The sequence below is a fragment of the Calidris pugnax genome, unplaced genomic scaffold, assembly GCF_001431845.1.
Source record: "Calidris pugnax isolate Ruff unplaced genomic scaffold, ASM143184v1 scaffold51, whole genome shotgun sequence".
Classification (NCBI taxonomy): Eukaryota; Metazoa; Chordata; class Aves; order Charadriiformes; family Scolopacidae; genus Calidris; species Calidris pugnax.
The window spans coordinates 7,115,462-7,138,070 of record NW_015090797.1 but is presented as its reverse complement, the minus strand read 5'-3'; the positions used below and the strand labels follow the sequence as shown (position 1 = coordinate 7,138,070).

The 22,609-nt window shown below is 36.8% G+C and overlaps 1 protein-coding gene across 2 annotated transcripts in view; it reads left to right on the top strand.

The window, feature by feature from the left end:
* The first annotated feature begins 445 nt into the window (after positions 1-445).
* ST18 (suppression of tumorigenicity 18, zinc finger) overlaps positions 446-22,609 on the top strand; it is a 166,448-nt gene continuing 144,284 nt past the window's right edge. For both annotated transcript variants that reach the window (XR_001411385.1, XM_014937026.1), the window contains exons 1-2: positions 446-570; positions 875-1,010. Coding sequence is in view for 1 of the 2 variants with exons in the window: in XM_014937026.1 (XP_014792512.1) it covers positions 532-570; positions 875-1,010 (175 nt within the window). In the remaining variant the exon portion in view is untranslated. The remainder of the gene's footprint in view (positions 571-874; positions 1,011-22,609) is intronic.

Below are 22,609 nucleotides of genomic sequence, written 5' to 3'. Positions count from 1 at the left end.
TAAACCAACTAGTTTCTTTATAGGTTTCTGTGATTGGTCTGGAAACTCTGAATTAGCTTCTGCTGCTTAACCTGGCTCCAGGGATCCAAATCTAGATCCTGCAAAGTTTATAGTGAGGAAGATATTCTGCAAGTACTAGAGCAAATGCACCCAATAGTCTAAGCAAGACTGGAGTTCTAAGGGGACAAAGCAAATATAGTTTAATGTTAAGACAGAGAAAAAGTAACACCCGCCTCCTCCTCTGTGCACACACACAACTTGTTTACAAAAGTGCCTTGTAGTGACTGCTGGTGGTGTCACTCCGTCCCATGCCCCAGAGCTATCACCGGGCCTCATGGGAGATGTGACTACAGCATCGGACATGGGACTGTTTGTTCACTCACTTTCTGTGAAGAGAGTTTTGAACTGTGTTTTGAATAGACAGCATTTTCTTTGTGTGGTTGGTAAATAACACAGAGCAAAGTTAGTCAGCAAGTTGCATAGCTTCTGCATTCTGATTCTTTGGAGCCCTTTTGTACCAAGCTTGACAGGATGTTTTTAACAGAATGTGACCTCACTGGGATACCAGAGGTAAGGAAAAAAGTTATTTGGGCTGTTGTGGAATATTTTGCACAGAGTTGATCAAAAGTATTGCTTTAAAATGCCTCTTGGAAAGAAGGTGGTTTCACTGTGATCCAGTCAACACCTTGTTCAGTGAAAATCAATGTCTTTCACTCTGTAAGTTATAGGAAGTCTTAATAAGATTTTCTATTTCCCACTTACGGAAAAAGATGCTGATTTACAAATCTCAGAACGATTATGTACTTGCTCTAACGTGTTAAACAAAGGCCCGGTTCTAGTTACAGAATGCCAAAAAGTTTTCTTTCTAACACAGAACCGAATAAGCAAGTCAGATCCAGTTGTTCACCCAAGTCCTAGAAGCAGCGGTGGGAGAATTGGAGTGGTGGCAAATCCAGCAACACCAGGCGACAGTGACCTTCTGGATACCCGTTCTCCATCACTTGGTAAAGGTAAGAAGGAAAAAAACCACCCAAACTCGTATTAACGTGTTTTCTGAGTAAGATCTTGTGTGGGTTTTCATCCCAGGCATTAAAGCAGGGCTACTGCTTGCAGTTTACCTGGAGGTAGAGCAAAAGGGGCTGTAGTACCCCGGGGGATGCGGGGCTGTGCGGGCACCCCCTCTCCTCCCTCTGCTGGTCAGCTCTGGGGAAACGTGGCTACAGACAGCAGGGAGGACCCGGCACCTTTCTGCTGCTATGGGGGAAAGATCTTCTTGCTATCAGTTCTTCAGGGTTTCTTTAGTGTGTTGCTCGTGGATCTAAGCACGGACAGCATTAGGATGTAGTGATGGAAGGTTCGGGGGTGGTAAGAGAAGAGAGAGAGCTCTGCGTGTTCAGCAAGCCAGGGAGAGATGATTTTTTTACAAAAACCCACACAGATGTAGTTCAGGTATTTATTTATACAGTATAAAAATGTTACAGATTCATGCTGAATGATCTGATTTGTTTATATTCATGATCCACAGAGCTTTTTATGAAAAAAAATAAAAGAAAAAGACGTTATTACACAAAATAGCTTCATGAATAATAGGCATCTTGCTATTCTGAAATTGAATTAAAAATACGTGTTCTGCTTTACTATGTATACCAACAGAACAACAAAGCTTCATTGTTGTTCTGGTCAACAATTGTTGTTATTTTCTAGCCAGTACAGGTGACTTACAAAACAAAAAAAAATCTGTTTGGAGTCACTGATAGAAGAGTGAGAGCAAATTAAGTTCTCACGATATATAAAACTGTTATTCATACTTAAAGATTTGCATGACAAAGAATTCTAAAAATAGACCTTTAAAACTGGAACATTTTGAGTGCTGCTGATAATGAAAGTGTTCTTTGGTAAATGAGGATGGAAAAGTTTGCTCATTTGCTTATGAACTAACTAGAGTTGCTCCTTACTGTAAGGCACATAAAGAACTAGAGATTTGGTTTTTTCTTGTGGTCAGTTAGAAAGTGGCTGGGTTGAACTTCATTTAGTAATATAAAAGATACAATGAGCGTGTCACTGCTCCCAGTAAGACAGGGTAGTGACTTTAGTTTGACAAAGCATTTACAGTAATACTTTTATAATGTCATACTTGCTACTGTACTTTGATCCACTGGCACGTGGTAGATAAGCTGCCAGCTCTGTTGTAATTAGAGCAAATATGTTTTCTGAAGAAGCTTCTAGAGACAGGCATGTTCTCTGAAGTAGAAGTCTGTCAAATGGGGATGACTGAGGATGATGAATTTATATTCACAACTTTGGTATTTGTGTTGCAGTAATACTTTAGGTCCTCATCATGAGTCAGATGATGGGTATTGTACAGTACAAAACCAGATTTTGTATGCCAAACAGCTAATGATGCAAACATGAGGCAGCAGTTGAACAAAATAAATGCGATAAATTATTCAGTCATAAAAAATACACCCAAAGTGTTAAGATGGAGTTTTCTACAGCTGTATATGTATTATTAGGGTTTTTCTAAATGATGATTTTTCATAGTGTCTCACACACTACAGGTAAACTGGTCCCAAGAGTTGGAAGCTTGATCGCTTTTTAATCTTCGGTCAGGGAGAAGTTGGCAGGATGGGATATAGTTTACTTTATCCCTGAATTCGAACAAGAGAGGGCAAAAGTTCAATAAAAGTAAGCTGTTTAATATTTATGAGAGCTACCACGGATGAACCAGTAGAGGTCAGCACAGAGTGCTGAAATGAAAGTAGAGTGCCAACGCTTTGTGTATACATGCTCTACTTTCCATCTTAAACTTTTCCTTTAAAATGTGGTAAAGGCTTACGGTGGCTTACAGTCAGTATTCCTGCTCTCTTTGAAAGATAGATTAAAAATACTTGGGATAATACAATGACAACAGACTGCTTAAACAAAGTCATTTAAGCAACAACACACATTTTGTAGCACATAATATCTCACAGAGAGATGCTGGAAACCTTATTTTGTGGAATCATTATTGAAACCAATGTGTAATACTTATTAAATATATTGCAGTGACAAATGCGTCTAGCTGATGGTTATGTTGAAAAAAAAATAGGAGAAAGAGGGTAACTTCTAGGAACCAAGTTTTCACACACTTGAAGATAAAGTTACAAAATATTTTTTTCCCTTTTAAGTATCAAATTTGGATAATTATCATTAAGTGTTGTTCTAAAGGACTTTTCTTTGTGTATATACACGTATATACAGAGAGAGAGAGGGAGAGGCAGAGAGACTCTGTATATAAAGTTGAATTATCTTTTGTTTCACTTTTTAAAGCCATTGTTTGCTCGTGGTTTCCTTTTGTGATTTAAAGCAAGGAACAGAATCACCGCGTATAGTCTGTGCATGAAAAGATTCTTAACGTATATTAGCTGCAAAAGCTCATCTCTGAAAAGCTTCTGTTCAAGCTGCTTTCTGTGGATCTAGAAAGAGCAATCTGCCTGTCCCCATTCTCTTTCCTTGCACTTTGACTAAGTACTTTGAAAACTACCTTGTTATTAAATTGTAATTGTTGAATATTAAAGAATTGACAAAAAATTTATCACCAGGTAAAGATGGTATGTTCTATTTTGATTTCAAAACTGACTTACATCTGCTGTCTATGAGCTCAGGGAGAAATTTCCCGGTATATTCAGAGAGAATAGTACTATACAAACGGGAAAAATTTTTGAAAATCCTCTTCACTTGTTCTGCTTACCTTTCATGCTTCTCTTTAAATTGATTATTAGGAAACCGTACGTTGGAAACCTTACTTTCTTTTTATGTGCTTTATCATGCACATTAAAGTGACAAGTACTAAACAGAGATGCTGCAAGTCTTTCTCACTTGTGTTGTGTGCCATTAGAGTCAGATGGTGTAAGTGTGCGAGTGCCATTCAGAGGGCTGTAGGAGAGGATTAATACAGGGGGGGAGGATTCCCTGGTAAGTGAAACAGCTATCAAGGGTATAAACTGGGATAGGAAGGAGACAGAGATGTCATAAACTGCTGTTGCGTATCTGACCTGTGATGTGTTTTTTCCATGCTTTTGTTGGTGTAGCATTGCATCACAGATCTTGCAGAAGATCTCCCTTTACAGGTGTATTGTAAAATCCTGGTTCTGGGGAAGTCAGTGGAAGTTCTGATGTTTCAGTCAGTGGAGAGACAAGGAGCTTGTTTCAACATTTTTTTCCCTGAGGCAAAGGAAACTTAGAAATAACCTAATTTCTTTCATAACACAGAGTCCAATCTAACAGTGTGGCACACATGTGATAACACATTAAATGACAATTTTCATTTTGAGCCTAGGTTTCTTACCAAAGGCTTGGATTCAATTCCATTCCATTTGGTTCAGTTCTTCATTTAAACAGAAGTGAAGAAACAACTTCTAGGACTGATTTCACTCATGGCTTTGATTGTGTTTTCAGAAAATAAGCTTGAATCCAGAAGTCAAACCCACTTTCTTTCCCCAGCTAAACTTCTGATGTCCACACCATTTCGGTGTACATATTTTACTGTTGCCTTCTTTAAAACTCTTGTTTTTGTTGGATAAAAAGTGTTTTGCTGAGCCACGGTGGAAGTACTCATTTACAGTAACTAATATTCTTCATTAGTTGTTGTTCTTCAGAAAGAGCCCCTCTCATCAAATGCCTTTCCTGAAAAGTATTGCAAAGCCTGAAGTTAAGGTGGTTCTTACAATACTCAATGCTCTTGTTTTAAGCATTTAATGTTGAAAGTCCACAAGTCCAGTATTTCTATTGCTTCAATTAAGTTTGTTTACATGTTAAATTTCATGAACATCTGGTCTGCTTTTTTGCTGTAACATATGGGATATAAACCCCCAAAATTTAGAGACCAAAATAATGTTGCTGGAAATGTGTAGTTCAGTCAACTATAATGTTATGCTCAAAGTTTGCTATTTTTATCTCTATCCAGACCAAAGATAGAAGATTACAGCAGAGCTGTTCATGATTAAGGAACAGAAGGTCTATCTTATCACTGAAGTTCTCAGTCTCTTGGTAGATTAATGTTTGATATTTTATTGATTGTGGTTATTACATTCATACATTCCTACAGGTATAGTAATACTTTATTATCATTTTGTCCCTTGTTTCTGATGCCTTTTATTTATTTATTTGCTGGCTTTTAAAAATTCTTCCCTGCAAAGTAGCTATGCATAGTTAAATTATCCTATCTATATAGCTGGTGTTTATGTTTGTTTGTTTATGTATGTTTGAGTCAGGGATAAATTTTTACATTCTTAGTGTATGTGTGTACAGGGGTGACTTCCAACATGTTTGCATTACCTGTTATGGAAATATCTGTCATTTAACTATAAAGATGTGTTATCTTCAAGAACGTATCAAAAAATTGTGGCCTTGTGTCCAGATGGAAATAGTACTAATTCAGTCAGTGGTGACCAGTAATCTAGATAGATGCACTAGAGAAAATCTCTTTATGTAAATGAGGAAGCCATGGCATTTGCACCAGAAATTGAGTTAATTAAGGTTCCATACCTGCATTTACATTATCAATCTGCAGATTGAAAAAATTACCTAAAATAAATTAGAGCCAACAAATTAAAAGATAAATGTAGCCAAATAAATTTTCACTTCAAACATTCCACAGAGAGAAAAAAAAAAAAAAAAAGATTTTTCACCCATTTCAGGAGTAAGTTGGAATAATTCTGGGAAATGTACTCAATATCTCAAGAAAACATCAGTACAGTGGTTTCAGGTTTGATGATTCTACCATTTAATCAAACATTCCATGGAGGTAACTTGGCTTCTGAGGTACTTAAGGGATCAGAAATGATACTTCTCTTGAACTATGTTAGTATGTTAGTATAGCTGGGTTTGGATTTTTTCACTTTATCCTGGAATTCTATTAGGAATTTGTTGCTTGTCCTTTTCATTGTGTATCTCTAGTCAATACTAGGCTTTTTATTTCCTCACTTTCTTATATGTTAAGAATAAACTCTAGACTGCAGTCTCTCCTTAATATTCTTTACCTCCCACTGAAATCAATAGGATGCTGAACTCAAGTCTTGAGTGTCTTATATATCCTGGTAATAGAAAAGAAATGGTTGTATGGGGTGGCCTGAGGCTGAGGACCTGTAACCTTTATAATGTCAACATCAAACCTGAGGTGTAGGTGTAAGGCTTTTCAGAAACTTTGAAAATCACTTTATTTTCAATGAAAATTTCTCAATCATTTCTCTTATACCTATGTATTTCTAAGAGATCAATATTAACATAATCACCCTAACTGTAAATCCAATAAGTGTGAATTCAGTTTTTGTGGTGATTATGTTTACAAGCAAAGCAATTTCTGCAAATATTTATGTTTTTAACAAGCCTCTTCTAAAAACAAATCTTATGTTTGGCTCTACTCTACAGAGTAACTCTTTTGTGAACAAATTGTAACACATCAAAACATCTTCTATACTATATGTTTGTTATTATTCAATGCACTGCAAGGGGATATTAAGAATAGGCTTCACAGAACAGAAAATATTTAACAAATACATAGTCTAACTTTTTCCTTTTGTACATTAAGGACAAATCTCAATTTTAATTGTATACACTAGGTCTTCCCAACACTAAAAATACAACAAATAGCAATGTTATTTGACTACATTATTTGACTATTGACTGGGGATTTGATGTTGGTCCAGAAAATAAAATGAGCCTTTCTGAAAATTTTTTATTTATATTTATATATATTTTATTTTTAACAATATCATTTATATCTACCTATATAATTATATTAACATATACAGAAGATTTTGACATTTTTGCAGGAAAATACAACTTGGGAGCTCATTAATATTTTTTATGATCTCAACAAGTTCATATTCACATTAATTTTGTTCCAGGAACTAAGATGTTAAACTTAATTAAGAAAATGTTTAATTAATATTGGATGGAATATGGCTAAAAGTCTTAAAAAATACTAGCTGCAGCTTTAAACAGCACGAAGCAGAAACACATGTCATTTCCCATGAAACTGACTCACAGAAATATTTCGTCTATTTTTCTCTATAATAATTATATTAGTAGTGCTCCTATGGAAGTGTTAATCATGTGATTTCATGTGTCAAAAATATTCCATTTTGCTAGCAGATTTATACTACTTCAGAGAAAATGTAGGACTAAAGATTTCCTGGTAGCTTCTTGTTGGTGGTAAAGATGTCCACAGAGAATGTGAATGCTTATACCTGGTATGGTTATGCCAAGGTCTCTTGCAAAAAAGTGATTTGGAGTAATATGCATTTTAATTCTTGACCAACCCAATTGCATACTATTATGAGATGACTGAATTGACGGGATTTGTTGTTAAGGGGAACAGGGAAGTTCATCTGCTTTGACTTTACTGAGGTTTTCAGCACAATCTCCCACAACATCCTCCTATTCAAGCAGGTTTGTTATGGAGTAGGTGTATGGACTACTAGATGAGTAGAAACCTGGATGGATCATTGGTATCCATCCATCCATCCATCCATCCATCCATCCATCCATCCATCCATCATTAGCAGTAGTAGTTAAGCTAATCGTTCATACTCTCTTAGTGCCCGTAGTAAGTAGATTTCCTTAAGGGTCTGTCCTGGAATCCATCCTGTTTAATAACTTCTTAAGTGTCTTAGTGGACAGTGGGTATATGCCAACACTGATGAAGCCTAAAAAATCACTGGACTATATCAACAGCAGAATAGCCGGTAGATCAAAGGAAATTGTTATTTCCGTTTACTGGGAATTAATTTGGCCACATCTAGAACATTTCATCTAGTGCTGGTTACTCCCATAATGACAGATGTTGAGCAACTGGAGCAAGTTCAGTTGGAGAACTGAAGGTGGCTGGAGGCAGGAGAACCGGAGAAATAAAGCAGCTGTGAAGAGACTCAGAGAAAGAAGAGCTTGTTTAATTTGGAGAGGAGATGCCTGCAGGGAATGTTTAGGCAGAGCAATCCTGAGAAAATAACAGCATTGCAACTTTTGAAATTAAATTTTCCTTATAAGTGAATAGTGTCTCCTACCTCCTAAGGAAGCTCACCTATTCCATACATCGGGTGAGCTTGGTATGGTAAGGAGCTTTAATGGATCTCTAAATGTTGCAAGAGATTCCCTTGCAGTTGGGCAGTAGATGTAGTGCTGCACTACTTTGTAAGAGCAAAGTATTACTTTCACATGGTTAATAAGGGAAAGTGTAAAAACTTGGCATTCTAGATGTAATTTGGTGGTTTATCTGGGTCTCTGAACCTCCTGTGCCTACTGCAAGGATCCTTCCTGCTGAGCAGTCCTTGTCATCACTCATGGAATGTTGGAAATTTACTGAGTACAGGTGTTCCATAGGGATGGTGAATGCTGTTGATAGGAAACTGATGGCCTATGGATTCTGAACTGTGCCTTGGTTTGATTTGATAGTTTTGTTCTTTTCCACTGAAATTTGATGTGAATTTTTTGCTTAGAAGAAAGAAGTGTATCAGGGAAGTCATAAGAAATCTGACACTTTTTTGTTTGGAAGTGAAAATAGTAGAACAAAGGAAGTGACTAGCAGACATTTGTAAGCCTGTCTTTTCCTTATGCCAAATCAACATGACTAAGATTGAGAAGAGAGGGCTAAAAGAAAAAAAGAAAAGGTTCATGAGCTCTGTTGAATCATTGATTGGAAATACTTTACTTGGGAATGTGGTATGCACATTCCCTAAGATGTGTTCAGTCATTCCTGACCCTCCCTGCTTCAGAAGACAAGGCAGCATGATGCAGATCTGCAGAGGGAATGAGGACACAATACAACAGCTTCAGAGGAGCTCAGAGAAGTCAGGACCACATGTACTGCCACTATCATGGTTAAGGGAATAGGACTCAGAGAAAGAAGAGCTTGTTTAATTTGGAGAGGAGATGCCTGCAGGGAATGTTTAGGCAGAGCAATCCTGAGAAAATAACAGCATTGCAACTTTTGAAATTAAATTTTCCTTATAAGTGAATAGTGTCTCCTACCTCCTAAGGAAGCTCACCTATTCCATACATCGGGTGAGCTTGGTATGGTAAGGAGCTTTAATGGATCTCTAAATGTTGCAAGAGATTCCCTTGCAGTTGGGCAGTAGATGTAGTGCTGCACTACTTTGTAAGAGCAAAGTATTACTTTCACATGGTTAATAAGGGAAAGTGTAAAAACTTGGCATTCTAGATGTAATTTGGTGGTTTATCTGGGTCTCTGAACCTCCTGTGCCTACTGCAAGGATCCTTCCTGCTGAGCAGTCCTTGCCATCACTCATGGAATGTTGAAAATTTACTGAGTACAGGTGTTTGACGGGGATGGTGAATGCTGTTGATAGGGAACTGATGGCCTATGGATTCTGAACTGTGCCTTGGTTTGATTTGATAGTTTTGTTCTTTTCCACTGAAAGTTGATGTGAATTTTTTGCTTAGAAGAAAGGAGCGTATCAGGGAAATAATAAGAAATCTCACACTTTTTTGTTTGGTAGTGAAAATAGTAGAACAAAGGAAGTGGCTAGCAGACATTTGTAAGCCTATCTTTTCCTTATGCCAAATCAACATGACTAAGATTGAGAACAGAGGTCTAAAAGAAAAAAGAAAAGGTTCATGAGCTCTGTTGAATCATTGATTGGAAATACTTTATTTGGGAATGTGGTATGCACATTCCCTCTGATGCGTTCAGTCATTCCTGACCCTCCCTGCTTCAGAAGACAAAGCAGCATGATGCAGACCTACAGAGGGAATGAGGACACAATACAACAGCTTCAGAGGAGCTCAGAGAAGTCAGGACCACATGTACTGCCACTATCATGGTTAAGGGAATAGGACATAAGGGCATGGGTGATGACTGGGGCTAGTGATGGATGGCTGAAACCTATTTAGGTTCCTTTCATACATCCTGTCACAGGAACCTGTCTGTTAGGACTACTTCAGAGTTAAAATGTATGAATAAAAACGGGAGCAAACACTGCCTAAGTTCCAAGCTAATGGAAAATGAATAATCTAACATTGTGTGACCAGGTGTCACAGCAGTGACTATGATACATAAGCCTTGTTGCAAGGCCAGGTACAGTGTCACATTTATTTATTCTTGTGTTGGTTGTGTGAGAGTTGGTTGGCTTGATATAAAGCAGAGCAAGGTCTCATCTTAGACCTAGTCAATGCAGACTTAGTCAACAAGAAAGGAAGATTACTTCTGGTTGTTCCTGGTCACTGAGGACAAGGGTAAGCAGAGCAATCAGGAGCAACTGGAGTCACAACTATTAACGCAGTATCAGGGTGGGAATAAACACTTGCAAACTGGATGCTGGAAAAATCCTAGTTCTAATCCATCGTTTACTCAGATGACTTCAGGTCATCTGTTAATCAAATGGGAATTTGTTCTTGTTATGAGAGACTGGAACCCACCACAGTTGGAATGAAAAAAAACTCAACTGGAGTACTATAATTCTGGTATTAGGTAAAGAATAGGCCTTCAAATATCTGTTTTTGATCTTTAAAAAAAAAAAAGCAAACAACAAAAAACCAACAAAAAACATTTTCCTAAATGCTTTTAATTTGAGAATTCAAGAAAATTGTATTGATGCTGCCCATTTTTATCTCTTGTAAAGATCATAGTCAGACTTGCTAGTGAGTATGTACCTTTTAAAAATTAAAAACTGTAGAACTTGGGGTTTTTGAATGATTCTTTAATATTTTGGAAATAACATTCAGTTAACTCATTTCCTTATTATTAAATCTTTACAGTACTTGGCTGCAAGTGCAACAAAGAAATAGTGTGCATAATCATTTCTGGGATTATAGCATCTGCTGTCCAGTTACAAAAAAATCTATGCAGAAGGAAGAGAAAATGCAGCACATCTTATTCACCTCTTTATATAATCTTATGGCTAGTGCTGTCACAAAGGCAGCAGGTTTATTCGGTGATTTCTGGATGCCAGCTTTCATGAATGAAGTGAATGAGGCACAATGGACAATGCTGACTAAAGAGGAGAAGATAATGCTTGTTCTTGCAGCAAAGAAAAAAAAAATTGAGATTTTTGTATTAATAAAACTACTTCTGTTTCTGACACAACACTAGGGTTGCCAAGAATTTCGATGGATTTATAGAGTTGGATTATGATGATATTCTTGGATGGCTTTTGTTTCTTTGTTAATCCAGGGATCTAATGCTATCCAACACTCCATCAAAGATGAATTGCATTTGGTTATACTTTTAAAACTCTTTTGTAAGTGCTACTAAGGAATCGGCATCCCTTATTTAATCAGCTGATAACCTGAGAAATGCTTATATAGGTCCAACAACTGCATCAAAGAATGACTGGATGAGGAAAAACTTGAAACTCTGATTTCCACATTTGAGATACAGCTGATTTGGAAAGATAAAATCTTGGAGTATCAGTGTTTTATCTGGGGACTCATTTCACTTGGATGGACTGTTCTTAGAGCCCTCTTTTGGGGATTTGCTCCCCGTTAGCCCTGGATATTTGGTTTCTAGTCTGTAGTGATTCTGAAAGGAGAAAACTATGGCAGATTGAACCCCTCTATAAGGTGTTTGCCATGCTGTGTAGACATCATTACATACATAATCTACAGAGATATAGTGAACATATTAAAGATACTGCAGTATGAGAAATCAGTGTCATGTACAAGTGTTACTTAAAATGGCTAAAGAGCAGAAATTCTTTCCTCCTTTTTGGAACTTAAAAGGATGCAACTTTCCTATCTGCTTACCTGGACTACTAGAGAGCAACATATTCTGCTCCTTTTTATTAAGCTTTTTTAGCATGGGAACATTCCTCAAACAAGATATACCTGGAGCCTAAGAGATTCCATCTCCAAAGGGAAAACACAACCTATTCTCAACACACTAGAATAAAGCACTGAATCTTTAAATTATCTGCCTTTTGGCCCAAATATCAAATAGATTTATTCAACTGAAAAAAAAATGGCCCTGAACGCTCAAAGTACTTTTGTGAAATAACATATATGTTACACATGTACAATGACAGAGGGAAAGGAAGAAGCAGAGATTGCCAAGGACATTCTGAGAACATTTATTGATTGGAAACAAATCATTGGATTTTTTTGTTTTGTTTTGTTTTGCTGGGTTTTTTTCTTCTCCATATTACATGAAGTGGTCTCTGTCTGGGTGTAATTTTTACTTTTTAGTGCCATCTGCACCTGTGGCCTTTGGACTTAATGTTTATGACAGATGGACTGGACTGTGTTTGCACCATTTAGTGTATAATCCTTCTGTATGTATCTATGCCATGCTAGGCAGTGGCACTGGCCCAATGGGCATATTTATTAGTGCAGACTTCCTGTCTGCTTCCATTGTTCTGTTTCAGTGTCCTTTGAGCCTAATGGACCTTGCTTTGTGCTGGGCCCACCTACAAAATGTTTTTCTTGATTCATGCCAGATTATCTGTTGCAGACTCTAATCTTTTTTTTTTTTTCATTTTTTTTTTTCATTTTTTTTCTCTAAAACGTTTGCCAACTAGAACGCTTAAAATGGATCAATTCCATATTGTAAATGCTCTTCCTCTCCTCTCAGCCTGCGAGCTTCATTTTGGAACAAGCTTGCTAGCTTTGTTTGCTAGTATCAAGACACTTGATAAAAAGGAGAACTGTTTCCTCTGAAAAATATTCCTCATGCTACCTGAACTCCTGCTCTACTGAAAGTGGAAGTTGCTCCCAAAAAAGTGATGCTTCCCGTAAAACAGGGTGCAATAAATGCAGCCCTGGCTGTAGGAGCCTGCTGGCCCGTGGCTGGCAGCCTGGAGCTGCGCGGCACGTCCCATTCCTGCTGACTTCATCGACACTGTGCGGCAGGTGTGGGGAAAAGGACAGGCTACTAGTGTGCAAGAAATGTTGCCTTCTGTATCAGTAGAAAGGTAAAAAAAAAGCCAGGCAAATGGAAAAGTATGCAACACTTAGGCACTTGCAATTTTTGAGTTTTTTGAAGGTTTGAGAACCTAACAATATGACAGATGTGATATCATGATAACAAAGGACAATTTAGAATTGTTCATTTATCTCATGAAATCATGAAGTTGCCTCTCTTAAATTTTTATGCCTATTACAGAAATACGTGAAATGAATCTCACTGTTTAGCTGTAGTCATATCAAATTAGTGGCAAATTTCAAACACATTTGAGAATCAAAAGCTGCCTTTTCTAACCATCAACATATATAATCCTAACAGTTAAAAAGGATTTGAAAACATTTCCATAGAAAGTAATCATGCCCTTGTGAACATTCTATGGAAAGATTGATCAGCTATATAACTTCTCACAGTACGCAGCAAGATTATGCATTCTGTGCTTATATTAATGTGATCATGAGGAAAGAAAGCATATTCAGATGGATTCTAACAGGGATAGTTTCTGGGGTGTGTTTACCTGCCAATCAGATTTCTACAGGATGAGAATGAAGTCCTGGGAGGGAGTTTTGTCATTTCATAAATAAGAAAAGCAATTATCAACATTTTCATATCTAAAAGAGGTTTCTTTATAATATTGATATAAAGCTGTTGTCGTGGTTTAACCCCAGCTGGCAACTAGGACCACGCAGCCGCTTGCTCATCCCCCCCTGCCCAGTTTGGATGTTGGGGAGAAGGAGAATCAGAAGAGTAAAAGTGAGAAAAAACCCATGGGTTGAGATAAAGACAGTTTAATAGGTAGAGCACTACTTCCCTTGGGCAGGCAGGTGTTCAGCCATCTCCAGGACAGCAGGGGTCCATCATGTGTAATGGTTACTTGGGAAAACAAACGCCATAACTCTGAATGTCACCCCTTCCTTCTTCTTCTTCCGCCAGCTTTATATATTGAGCATGACATCACATGGCATGGAATATCCCTTTGGTCAGTTGGGGTCAACTGTACTGGCTGTGTCCCCTCCCAACTTTTTTTGCACTCGCAGACTACTTGCTGGTGGGGCAGTGTGAGGAGCTGAAAAGAGCTTGAGAGCTTACAAGCAATCAAAACCACCAGTAAGCTATCAAGACTATTTCTCATCCCAAATCCAAAACATAGCACCACACCAGCTGCTAGCAAGAAAGTTAACTCCATCCCAGCTGAAACACTGACAGCTGTATAGTAAAAAGAGGTTATGATGATGCATTCATGACTGAGAAGTAGAAAAAGGAAAAATTCTTTTTTAACTCCATCCCAGCTGAAACACTGACAGCTGGATAGTAAAGAGAAAAGAGGTTATGATGACGTATTCGTGACTGAGAAGTAGAAAAAGGAAAAAAAAAATTATTTCCTTTCAGCAATTTTAAATTTGGCATTTCTGGTTTGCAGTAAAAACTTCAACTATGAAATATCTATCCAGATTGTGTAACTGAGTGAGCTTGGGCTTGAAAAGAAAGTATGTTTAAGTCCATATACAAATACTCATGTGTGGTTTGAATATCTTCCTTTTCCATGCACCTTTAATGCTGTTGACTACTTAGCACTTTTGAAGATCAGGTCCCCAAATTGCAATGATGAAATTCCATATAGGCATTTTTATGAAATAATGTGTGTATTTTCAACCCTGAATTTAATATTAAAACATATGATTGAAGTTTTAAAATCTCAGGGCAGTATGTTTGGCAATCATCTTTCACACCCCATGCAAGGAATTTTTTCTCTCCTTTCGTGATATCTGAAAGAGTTTCATCAATTTAGCCTCATAGTTGAACATCTGGAAGGAATATTTTTAAGAATCCAGTGTAGAAAATGTGCAAGCTAGTTGTGGGCAAATCCTGTTTAATACCCTTCAATTTGAATTAGTTGTGTGACGGTTCTGAAATTTTTTTCCTGCATTTGCTCTGGCAGTATCACATTTTGTTCCTGATAGATTATTGCTCACCTACTGCATGAAAAAACATTTTTTAAGTTGCTTTTCCCTGCTGCCAGTCAGTGCAATGATGAAGTAGCTTCTCAAAATACCGTAAAAGCTTCAGTATCTCTTTTTTGTAAAAGACATTTTATAAAATTTAAGGTGAGAACGGAGGCTGGTACAGAAGTATATCACAGAGCAGACAGGATATTATTGAGTGCTTATTTTTTATTTGCTTTTCTTTCCTTTATAGAGTTCATAGCCACAGTTCAGTACAACAATAGAGATATTATCCAAGTTTGCCAGAACAGAGAAGTAATCTTCTGCCACAAAAGTCTGTTACATGATAAGATTAGCTTTAAGGTTATTGTAATGTTTGAGTTTCTGATTGGAGCCCTCTGTAAATAGTGACCCGAGGGGTTGTGTCATCATGTAGGCAAGCTACATGACCATTCAGCTGTGATTATCGTAATTTCAGTGCCAGTAGTGTACAGTGCCCCAGAACTGCAGATCTAGGTATCACGTCCTGCAAATGGAATTATTCAGTTAATCACGGAAGAGCCCGGGGACTGAGCTGATGGATGCACATAATAGCAAGGTTATGTCTATCAAGGATATGCAGCCTAAATCTCCCAACTGTGAGGCACAGCAGGAACAAGTGTTGTGTGACGGCCCTCCCTTGGGATCATCATCATATCCTTTTTCTAGACACTACTTGACTACTAGCCAAGCCAATATATCATACTACCACCATCTACCCTTGCATCTGCAGGGTTGCATTTGAAAGTCAGACAACCAAGGGGATTTCCTATTACCCTAAACTGGATGTTTTCTGTGAACACCGGAGAGTCAGCCTTATGCAGTCTTGACTGAATTCACACTTCTACTAGAGGAACTGTAAGTCAAAAGAGCTTTGCAGAACATCCAAACTGGCTAACTAACTACGTGTCCTTGGAGACATGAGAGAGGAGACTGCTGTAAGTCAAAAGAGCTTTGCAGAACATCCAGACTGGCTAACTAACTAACTACGTGTCCTTGGAGGCATGAGAGAGGAGACTGTGGTCATCTGCAAAGTAGCTCAGGAATAGTTGTTTTCTGTATATAAGCCTTCTGCCTCTGCATGCACTTACTGAAGATGCAGGATCCCTCTATTTAAATATTATTATGTGTAGATGCACAGCCTAGCTAGAATCTTCAACCACTGAAGCCATTCTCACCTGTTTGTCGTGGTCATCTGCAAAGTAGCTCAGGAATAGTTGTTTTCTGTATATAAGCCTTCTGTCTCTGCATGCACTTACTGAAGATGCAGGATCCCTCTATTTAAATATTATTATGTGTAGATGCACAGCCTAGCTAGAATCTTCAACCACTGAAGCCATTCTCACCTGTTTGTTCTCTGGTATGGTAGAGCTCCTTATTCCAGGCCTTCCACTGACTACTTTTTCTTACATAGCTGCAGCCTTTTTCTTATCTGCCTGATCTACAGGAATGATCCATCAGTTTTCTGGTGGAAGAGAGATCCACATTTGTGGTCTCGCTATCCATGACTTTCCAGAGTCCAACCAATGGACCTACTAGCTTCCTAATGTCTCTAGGCATGTTTGACTTTGATCTTTGGGAAGACGAAATCACACCACCCCTAATCAGATGGGGGATTCCACTGATGTCATTCATTTTAAGATCCATCAGGCAAAATAGCTTCTCTTTTTGTCTGCTGAAGCACCACTTGTTGCTTCTAGATCACCTGTGACTTCTGAAGGCCCCACAGACAAAAGAGGCTGCAGGTCACTGTTGTGCCACACCTGGCACCTCCTAGAGTGGTTCTGAGAAATTACTGGTGAAAGATCTGCAACTTTCTGCTGCTCCACCAATTTTCTTTCCTAATATGTCTGCACGTATTATTTAATGCTATTGCATTGTTCTGTCTGTAAGTTATTTTTATTGTTAATGCATTTCTGATCCTATATACTTAGATTTTAGGAGCAACTTGGTCTCATCTGTGTTGCATTTGAATCAGTCTTCATATCTGCCCCTTTCAAAACCGAATAATTTCTTTGATGTTGAACAATAAATATAAGGATGCAGTGATAAATTTATCAAATGTAGTAGGCAGAATAGAGCTCAAGGTGTCATATTTGATTGGTTCTATGAATTCTTGTACAAATATTAAATAGTGTTGATGCTACCCTCCTCTAAAAGTCAATCTCAGTTTATGCATTCAGGAAGCATACTAAAATTCTGAATAATTGCTTCTAGTTGAAATTGAAAAAAAAATCTGCATTTCATTTATTATTAAACAGCATAAGGCTATGGCATTTTTTCCTTTTTTTGATATTTTAGAAACAAAATATTTATTTCCTGTATTTTTTTCTTTATCTTGTAGACTAATGTATCCAAATGACAATATATATATAGAAAACTATTCATTTTATAGCAAAATTAGTTAAAAAATAAGGAAAGCAAATGCTAGAAAACTACAAATGATGGAGTAAAAAATGTTAAGAAAGTAAAATGAGTCTATTTGTAGAAAGCTTTTTTCAGAGTTTCCTACAATATCTATTTATTTTGATTAAAGTTTTTTTTGCTTCATTTTTCATTGGTGCTGTTTCTTATTTTGTTAGATATCGAGACCTACCTACACCCAGACTCTACACACAAAACCCTCCCATGTTCACTTTACTTCTTTGCTAACGGGGGGAGTTCAACCTACTGCTTAGGTAAAATGGTAAAAGTGTGATTGGATTTACAGGAAAATTAGTTACATTATGGTTACATTATTAACTGCCAGCTTTGACTTCTTTTATTAAAATAAACCATGTGTTACTTAATTTTAATGACAACACAGGATATTGCACATGAAGAGGGTCCTGTGCTATTGAGGTGTTCACAAGAAAAGCTCTTAGAGGAAATTTGTGGTTACAGTATTGAATAATGTGGAAGGGGAGACTGAACTAGTTGGAATCAGTTGTTATTCTGTATTAAGAACCAATACAGACAGAGTTTGATCAGTCTTTTTATCCAAACCCAGCAAGCAGTCTGACAACTGATTTTAAAATGTGTTCTTGTGGTAGTCTTCAGTGATAGGAAAAATAGTTTTTCATGTGGTTGACAGCCTAACATGTAAACTTCCCAGAAAAACTTCTGCATGTGATTGAGATAATTTTGTCCAATAATGGGTTCTGTGGGGGAAAATTATTTCACTTGTCCCCCTCACCAGTCTGAATCCTTTTCTTCTGTTAGTTGTATTTCTATTGCAGCAGTTAATATTGTGATCAGTGAGGATGAGAGAGTAATTCATCCTTTGTACAAGTCTTATGTCTTTCTTGTATCTACCTACATGTTTTCCCTAAATCCTGTGATTGCTCAGTAACTGGCAACAGAGACAGATGGAGGATGTCACACCTACATACAAATGATGAAGAAATGATGGCTGCTGGCCATTGACTTGCAGTGACAGAGGCATCTTTAACTTGTACATCAAAGGAACCCTTTTTAAGGGTAGTGACACTATCACTGGTTGCTGAAAATGGAAAATCAGATCCTCAGCTGTCATGTACTCTGTCATTGATTCACTGTGCTACAACAGCAAGCCAGGTACACAGCAAACTATCACATAAAACAAGCTAAGCCAAAAAAATGTGAGAGAGTAGGGAGGTATGTAGAGTACATATTGAAAGTGTCTTGCAAAATTTAATATTAATATAGAAACCTGAAATGAAATATATCTTCAGGATGAGATAAATTTTAAGGCAGCCATTGTTGTATATGTGTGTTGTCAGAAATCTGACTTTGAGAATAAGTGACTACTTATTGTTTCCTTAGCTGAAGCTGATACCAAAGTTGAGTTCCTGGTAATATTGCTGACAGATTTTCTGAGGATCTAGGTAATTCAGGGAAGGAGTCTCCACAAAATCATAAACTAAACTTGTAGATAAAGACTTAGCCATAGGAAAGGATAACTGTTGAGGTTGCTGTGGGAAAGAACATCTTAAAGTATGACTCAAATCTGCAATGTTGACTGCTCATAGATATGCTAAGTAGTATCTTCCCAGACTAATAGTTTCTTCAATTAAAATTGTAGCTGCACTATGATTTCCCCATTCAATAATGGAAAAAAAGAGGTGTATTTAGGGGGAATAGGAGGGGAGGGAAGGGAAGGTCTAAGACCTAGAATTTCCTTTAATTAATCAACTTCATTATAGAAAAATAATGTGTGAAATAACATGAAAAATAAGATTTTTGTGTATATGTGAAATAAACATAAATGTGTTAAAAGGCTGATTGATGCTAGGTTCCCAGTGGTTAAAACAACTCCTTCTTTTTGGTACTCTGATATTTGGCTTTATAGAATATATATTCTCTTCCTTCTGACTACTCTGTATTAATTTCTGTTAATTATCATCTGAAAGACTACATAGTCCACTTCTTACTGACATAAAAATGCAGTAACTCTCAGAAATTGTCCCACTGTTGCCTGTGAAGCTATTTGCAAGAGAAACTGCTGGCCAGAATAAGCAAGGGCTCCATTAACGGGTTCAAATGGAAGATAAAGTTAAATTTATGTTTACTTGATATATTCCTGTTCTTTAACACTCCTCTTGTTTAAATCCTAATTTCTTCTTCTACTTATATTTCTAACTCCTCCTAACTCTTTCTCTGTTTCTTCCTCTTTTTTTATTTTTCTCTTTCCTCCTCCTAATGTTCCATTTTAACAAGATTTTGTGAGTCACACTGATTCCAGGCAAACAAGCTGCTGTACTGTAAAATAAATAGCCTTGAAATGCTACAAAGTAAATCACTTGCCTTCAAGATTAAGCTAAAATGTTTGCTTCAGCTTCATGTCTGAACATCCTTCCACTTAACCAGATGATAGCAGACTTTTTGCCAACAAAACATATCTTTACTAAACCAGGGCCATCTTTCAATAAGAACAGAGCAGTATGATGCCCTCTGCCATTCAAAACATGCCTCTAGCCCTATTTATTTATGAGGAGCTTTGTGCTGGATACAAACTGATCATGAATGTTATCCAGCTTTATATAAGACATCACATGGTATTGGTAATCTGATACAGGGTTTTAAATGGATAGCTACACTGCCAGTTTTAAGTGCCAGCATTTATTTTTTTTTTCCTTTTGCTATCAAGTGGTATAACATGTACTGCTAAGAAAAATACACTAGCCTTCCTTGAGTTTATGCTTCCTGCGGTAGATTTGCCATGTCTTTATTTTGCCTTTTATCTCTATTCTTCTGAACAAAATAAACTATTTAGTACTCTCTGATGCAGCACCCTGGAAATAGATTGTTGTTGGAAGAATAATTTATATTTTATTCTTTGCTCTCACATTTTTTTTTTCACAAGATTTTGTTTCAGCATCTTTTTGCTGTATGTTTATTAAAATAGATATGCTTTACTGTTACAGGTCTGGAGAGCATTAAGAAACAGATATCATTTCAGACAAGAAATACTGATTTTTTTTTCCTGTTTATTCTTATAGAATTCTATTTGATCATCTATATTTGAATTTGTAAACCTAGACAATCAGCTTTATTTGTGGATTAGGTATATAATTGACATCTGCTCCATGCAGGCATGGAAAAATCTAACCTGGTGTAAGAAACCTGAAGTGTGACTAACATCTTGAATTTTTGCTTTGCAACATAATCTAGAGGATGGATGAGCATTAACAAGGAAAACCTAGCCTCTTTTTCCCAGTGGGCACCTTTGCATTATTGGAACTGAAATGCTTCATGTACTGTATCACTTTGATCTGAAAGCAAAAATCTGATGAACACTTGAGTATTTTAAAGGTAAAGATAGTAGCTTTGATCAATACCTTGAATCCCTAGTTTCTTAAATCATTTTAGGATGAGTTAAATTAAGATTCTGGAGCTGGTCTGTGCATGGTTAAGGGAAGGAAAATTGGCTAATTTGTGCTTGTACTTACTAGAAAGTGGGTATAGGAAAAAAACAGAGCAAAAGGGAACTTTTAAAAAAGTGATGAGAACTTATCTGAAAATTTTGTCAGAAATTAGATGCTAATACAGATAGAGGTGTCTCAAACTGGCATTTCAGTATCCAATTATTTATCAAACATTCATTTTCAATTGAAATAACTTAAATGAAGATGTGACTTGGAGAGGGATTGGAACTGGTAAGGAAAATTTTATGTTGAATATTTCCTTATACGTTTCTCCTACCATGAGAGAGATCTGTAGTTTTGTGTGCTTCCCTAACTTCATGCATTAGAGAAATTGAATAGCATGACTGAGTTTAAAAGGGATGACATTAATGTGAAGTCTAAGGATTCTTTATGTGCATAAAACCATGATGGTTCATTCCATGAACAGCTGCTAGCCAATAAGCCTTTTATAAAGCCTTTTGGAGATGATACTGAAAATCCAGAGCTCACACTATCACTGTAGGATTTGTACACTCAATTTTCAAAAATAGGGCACCTCTAAATACATGTTAAAGTGTAATATAAATGCCTCTTAGGAGCCCAATATTATGTTAGTGGTATCTCCAACATGCTGTTGAACTTCGTAGAACTTTACTTAGTACCTAATAGAGATATTGCAAAATATTATGACAATTAAATGTATTTAAACACAACTGTCATGGATTTGAAAATGGTTTCAATTGGTAACTTGATTGTCCAAATGTACATCTGAGTGAATCTGGCTAGATTACTCTAGATGTTGTGCAGGCTGAAAAACTATCACAGTTTGTGTGAGCACCAAATGATTTATGTAATAACTGAATCCCACTGGTGAAGCTATGTTAAAGTTTCTACCAACAACCTTCCACTCAGCTGTTTATGTTACAGTTGTCTTGTAGGTTTTCTGGGGAGACTCTTCATTTATACTCCACTGCAGAACAATTCTGATTACTGCTTAATGTTATGATACAGCAAATAAATAATAAAATCAGGGTTTATTTACTTATACTTTGGGCAATTCCTGAAGATTCCATAGTAGCACTTCTCATTTTCTGGCAGACGTAAAATGGTTACCTCTGCAATTAGAAGAATATGCATATCTTAACAATTAATAGATTCCAAACAGAATTAGAACAACTAAAATCTTGGCCATGATAAGTCAGTGGAAAACAGAAACAGCCTGTTTGCAATGCATGTAACTGAAAAAATATATTCAGAATGAAAGTAAAATATTAAAAAATCTCCTTTTCTCTTTGTCTTATGCAAAATTTTGTAGGATCTTAAGGACAAGAACACCAGATCTAAGCCACCACAGGTGTTGAGCAGGGATAGAACTGGCCATAGAAAGGAACAGCACATTTGATGGTTTCTGTCTTTGTATATCCAGAACCAAGGTCTAAGAAATCACAGCTTAATCATGGAGAGATGACTGCGAGTTCGTAAAGGTATTACAGCCACCCGACCATCATACAAATATAAACACAGTCAGCATTTATCTATAGCTAAGCAAGACATTTTAAAATGTGTTTAATTTTTAATTATATTAAAGCTATTTACATTGTAAGGATTTCTGGAACTGGTGTCCTACATGTCCTGACCAATACATGGGAAGGAAAATCATATTCCACTTTAATGAAATTATAAAACATTTCCTTGAGATTTGATCCTGTTGCTTAATAGCATTGTCTCATCTTATGGACAACTTAGCTAATGCGGGTGTAATCAGAGATGGCTATTGTAGCACATGAGTTAGAAATACGTCAGTTAAGAATGTAACAGCTGCACTTTCTGCTTAAAATTTGTCATTATATCTTGAAATATAAACATTC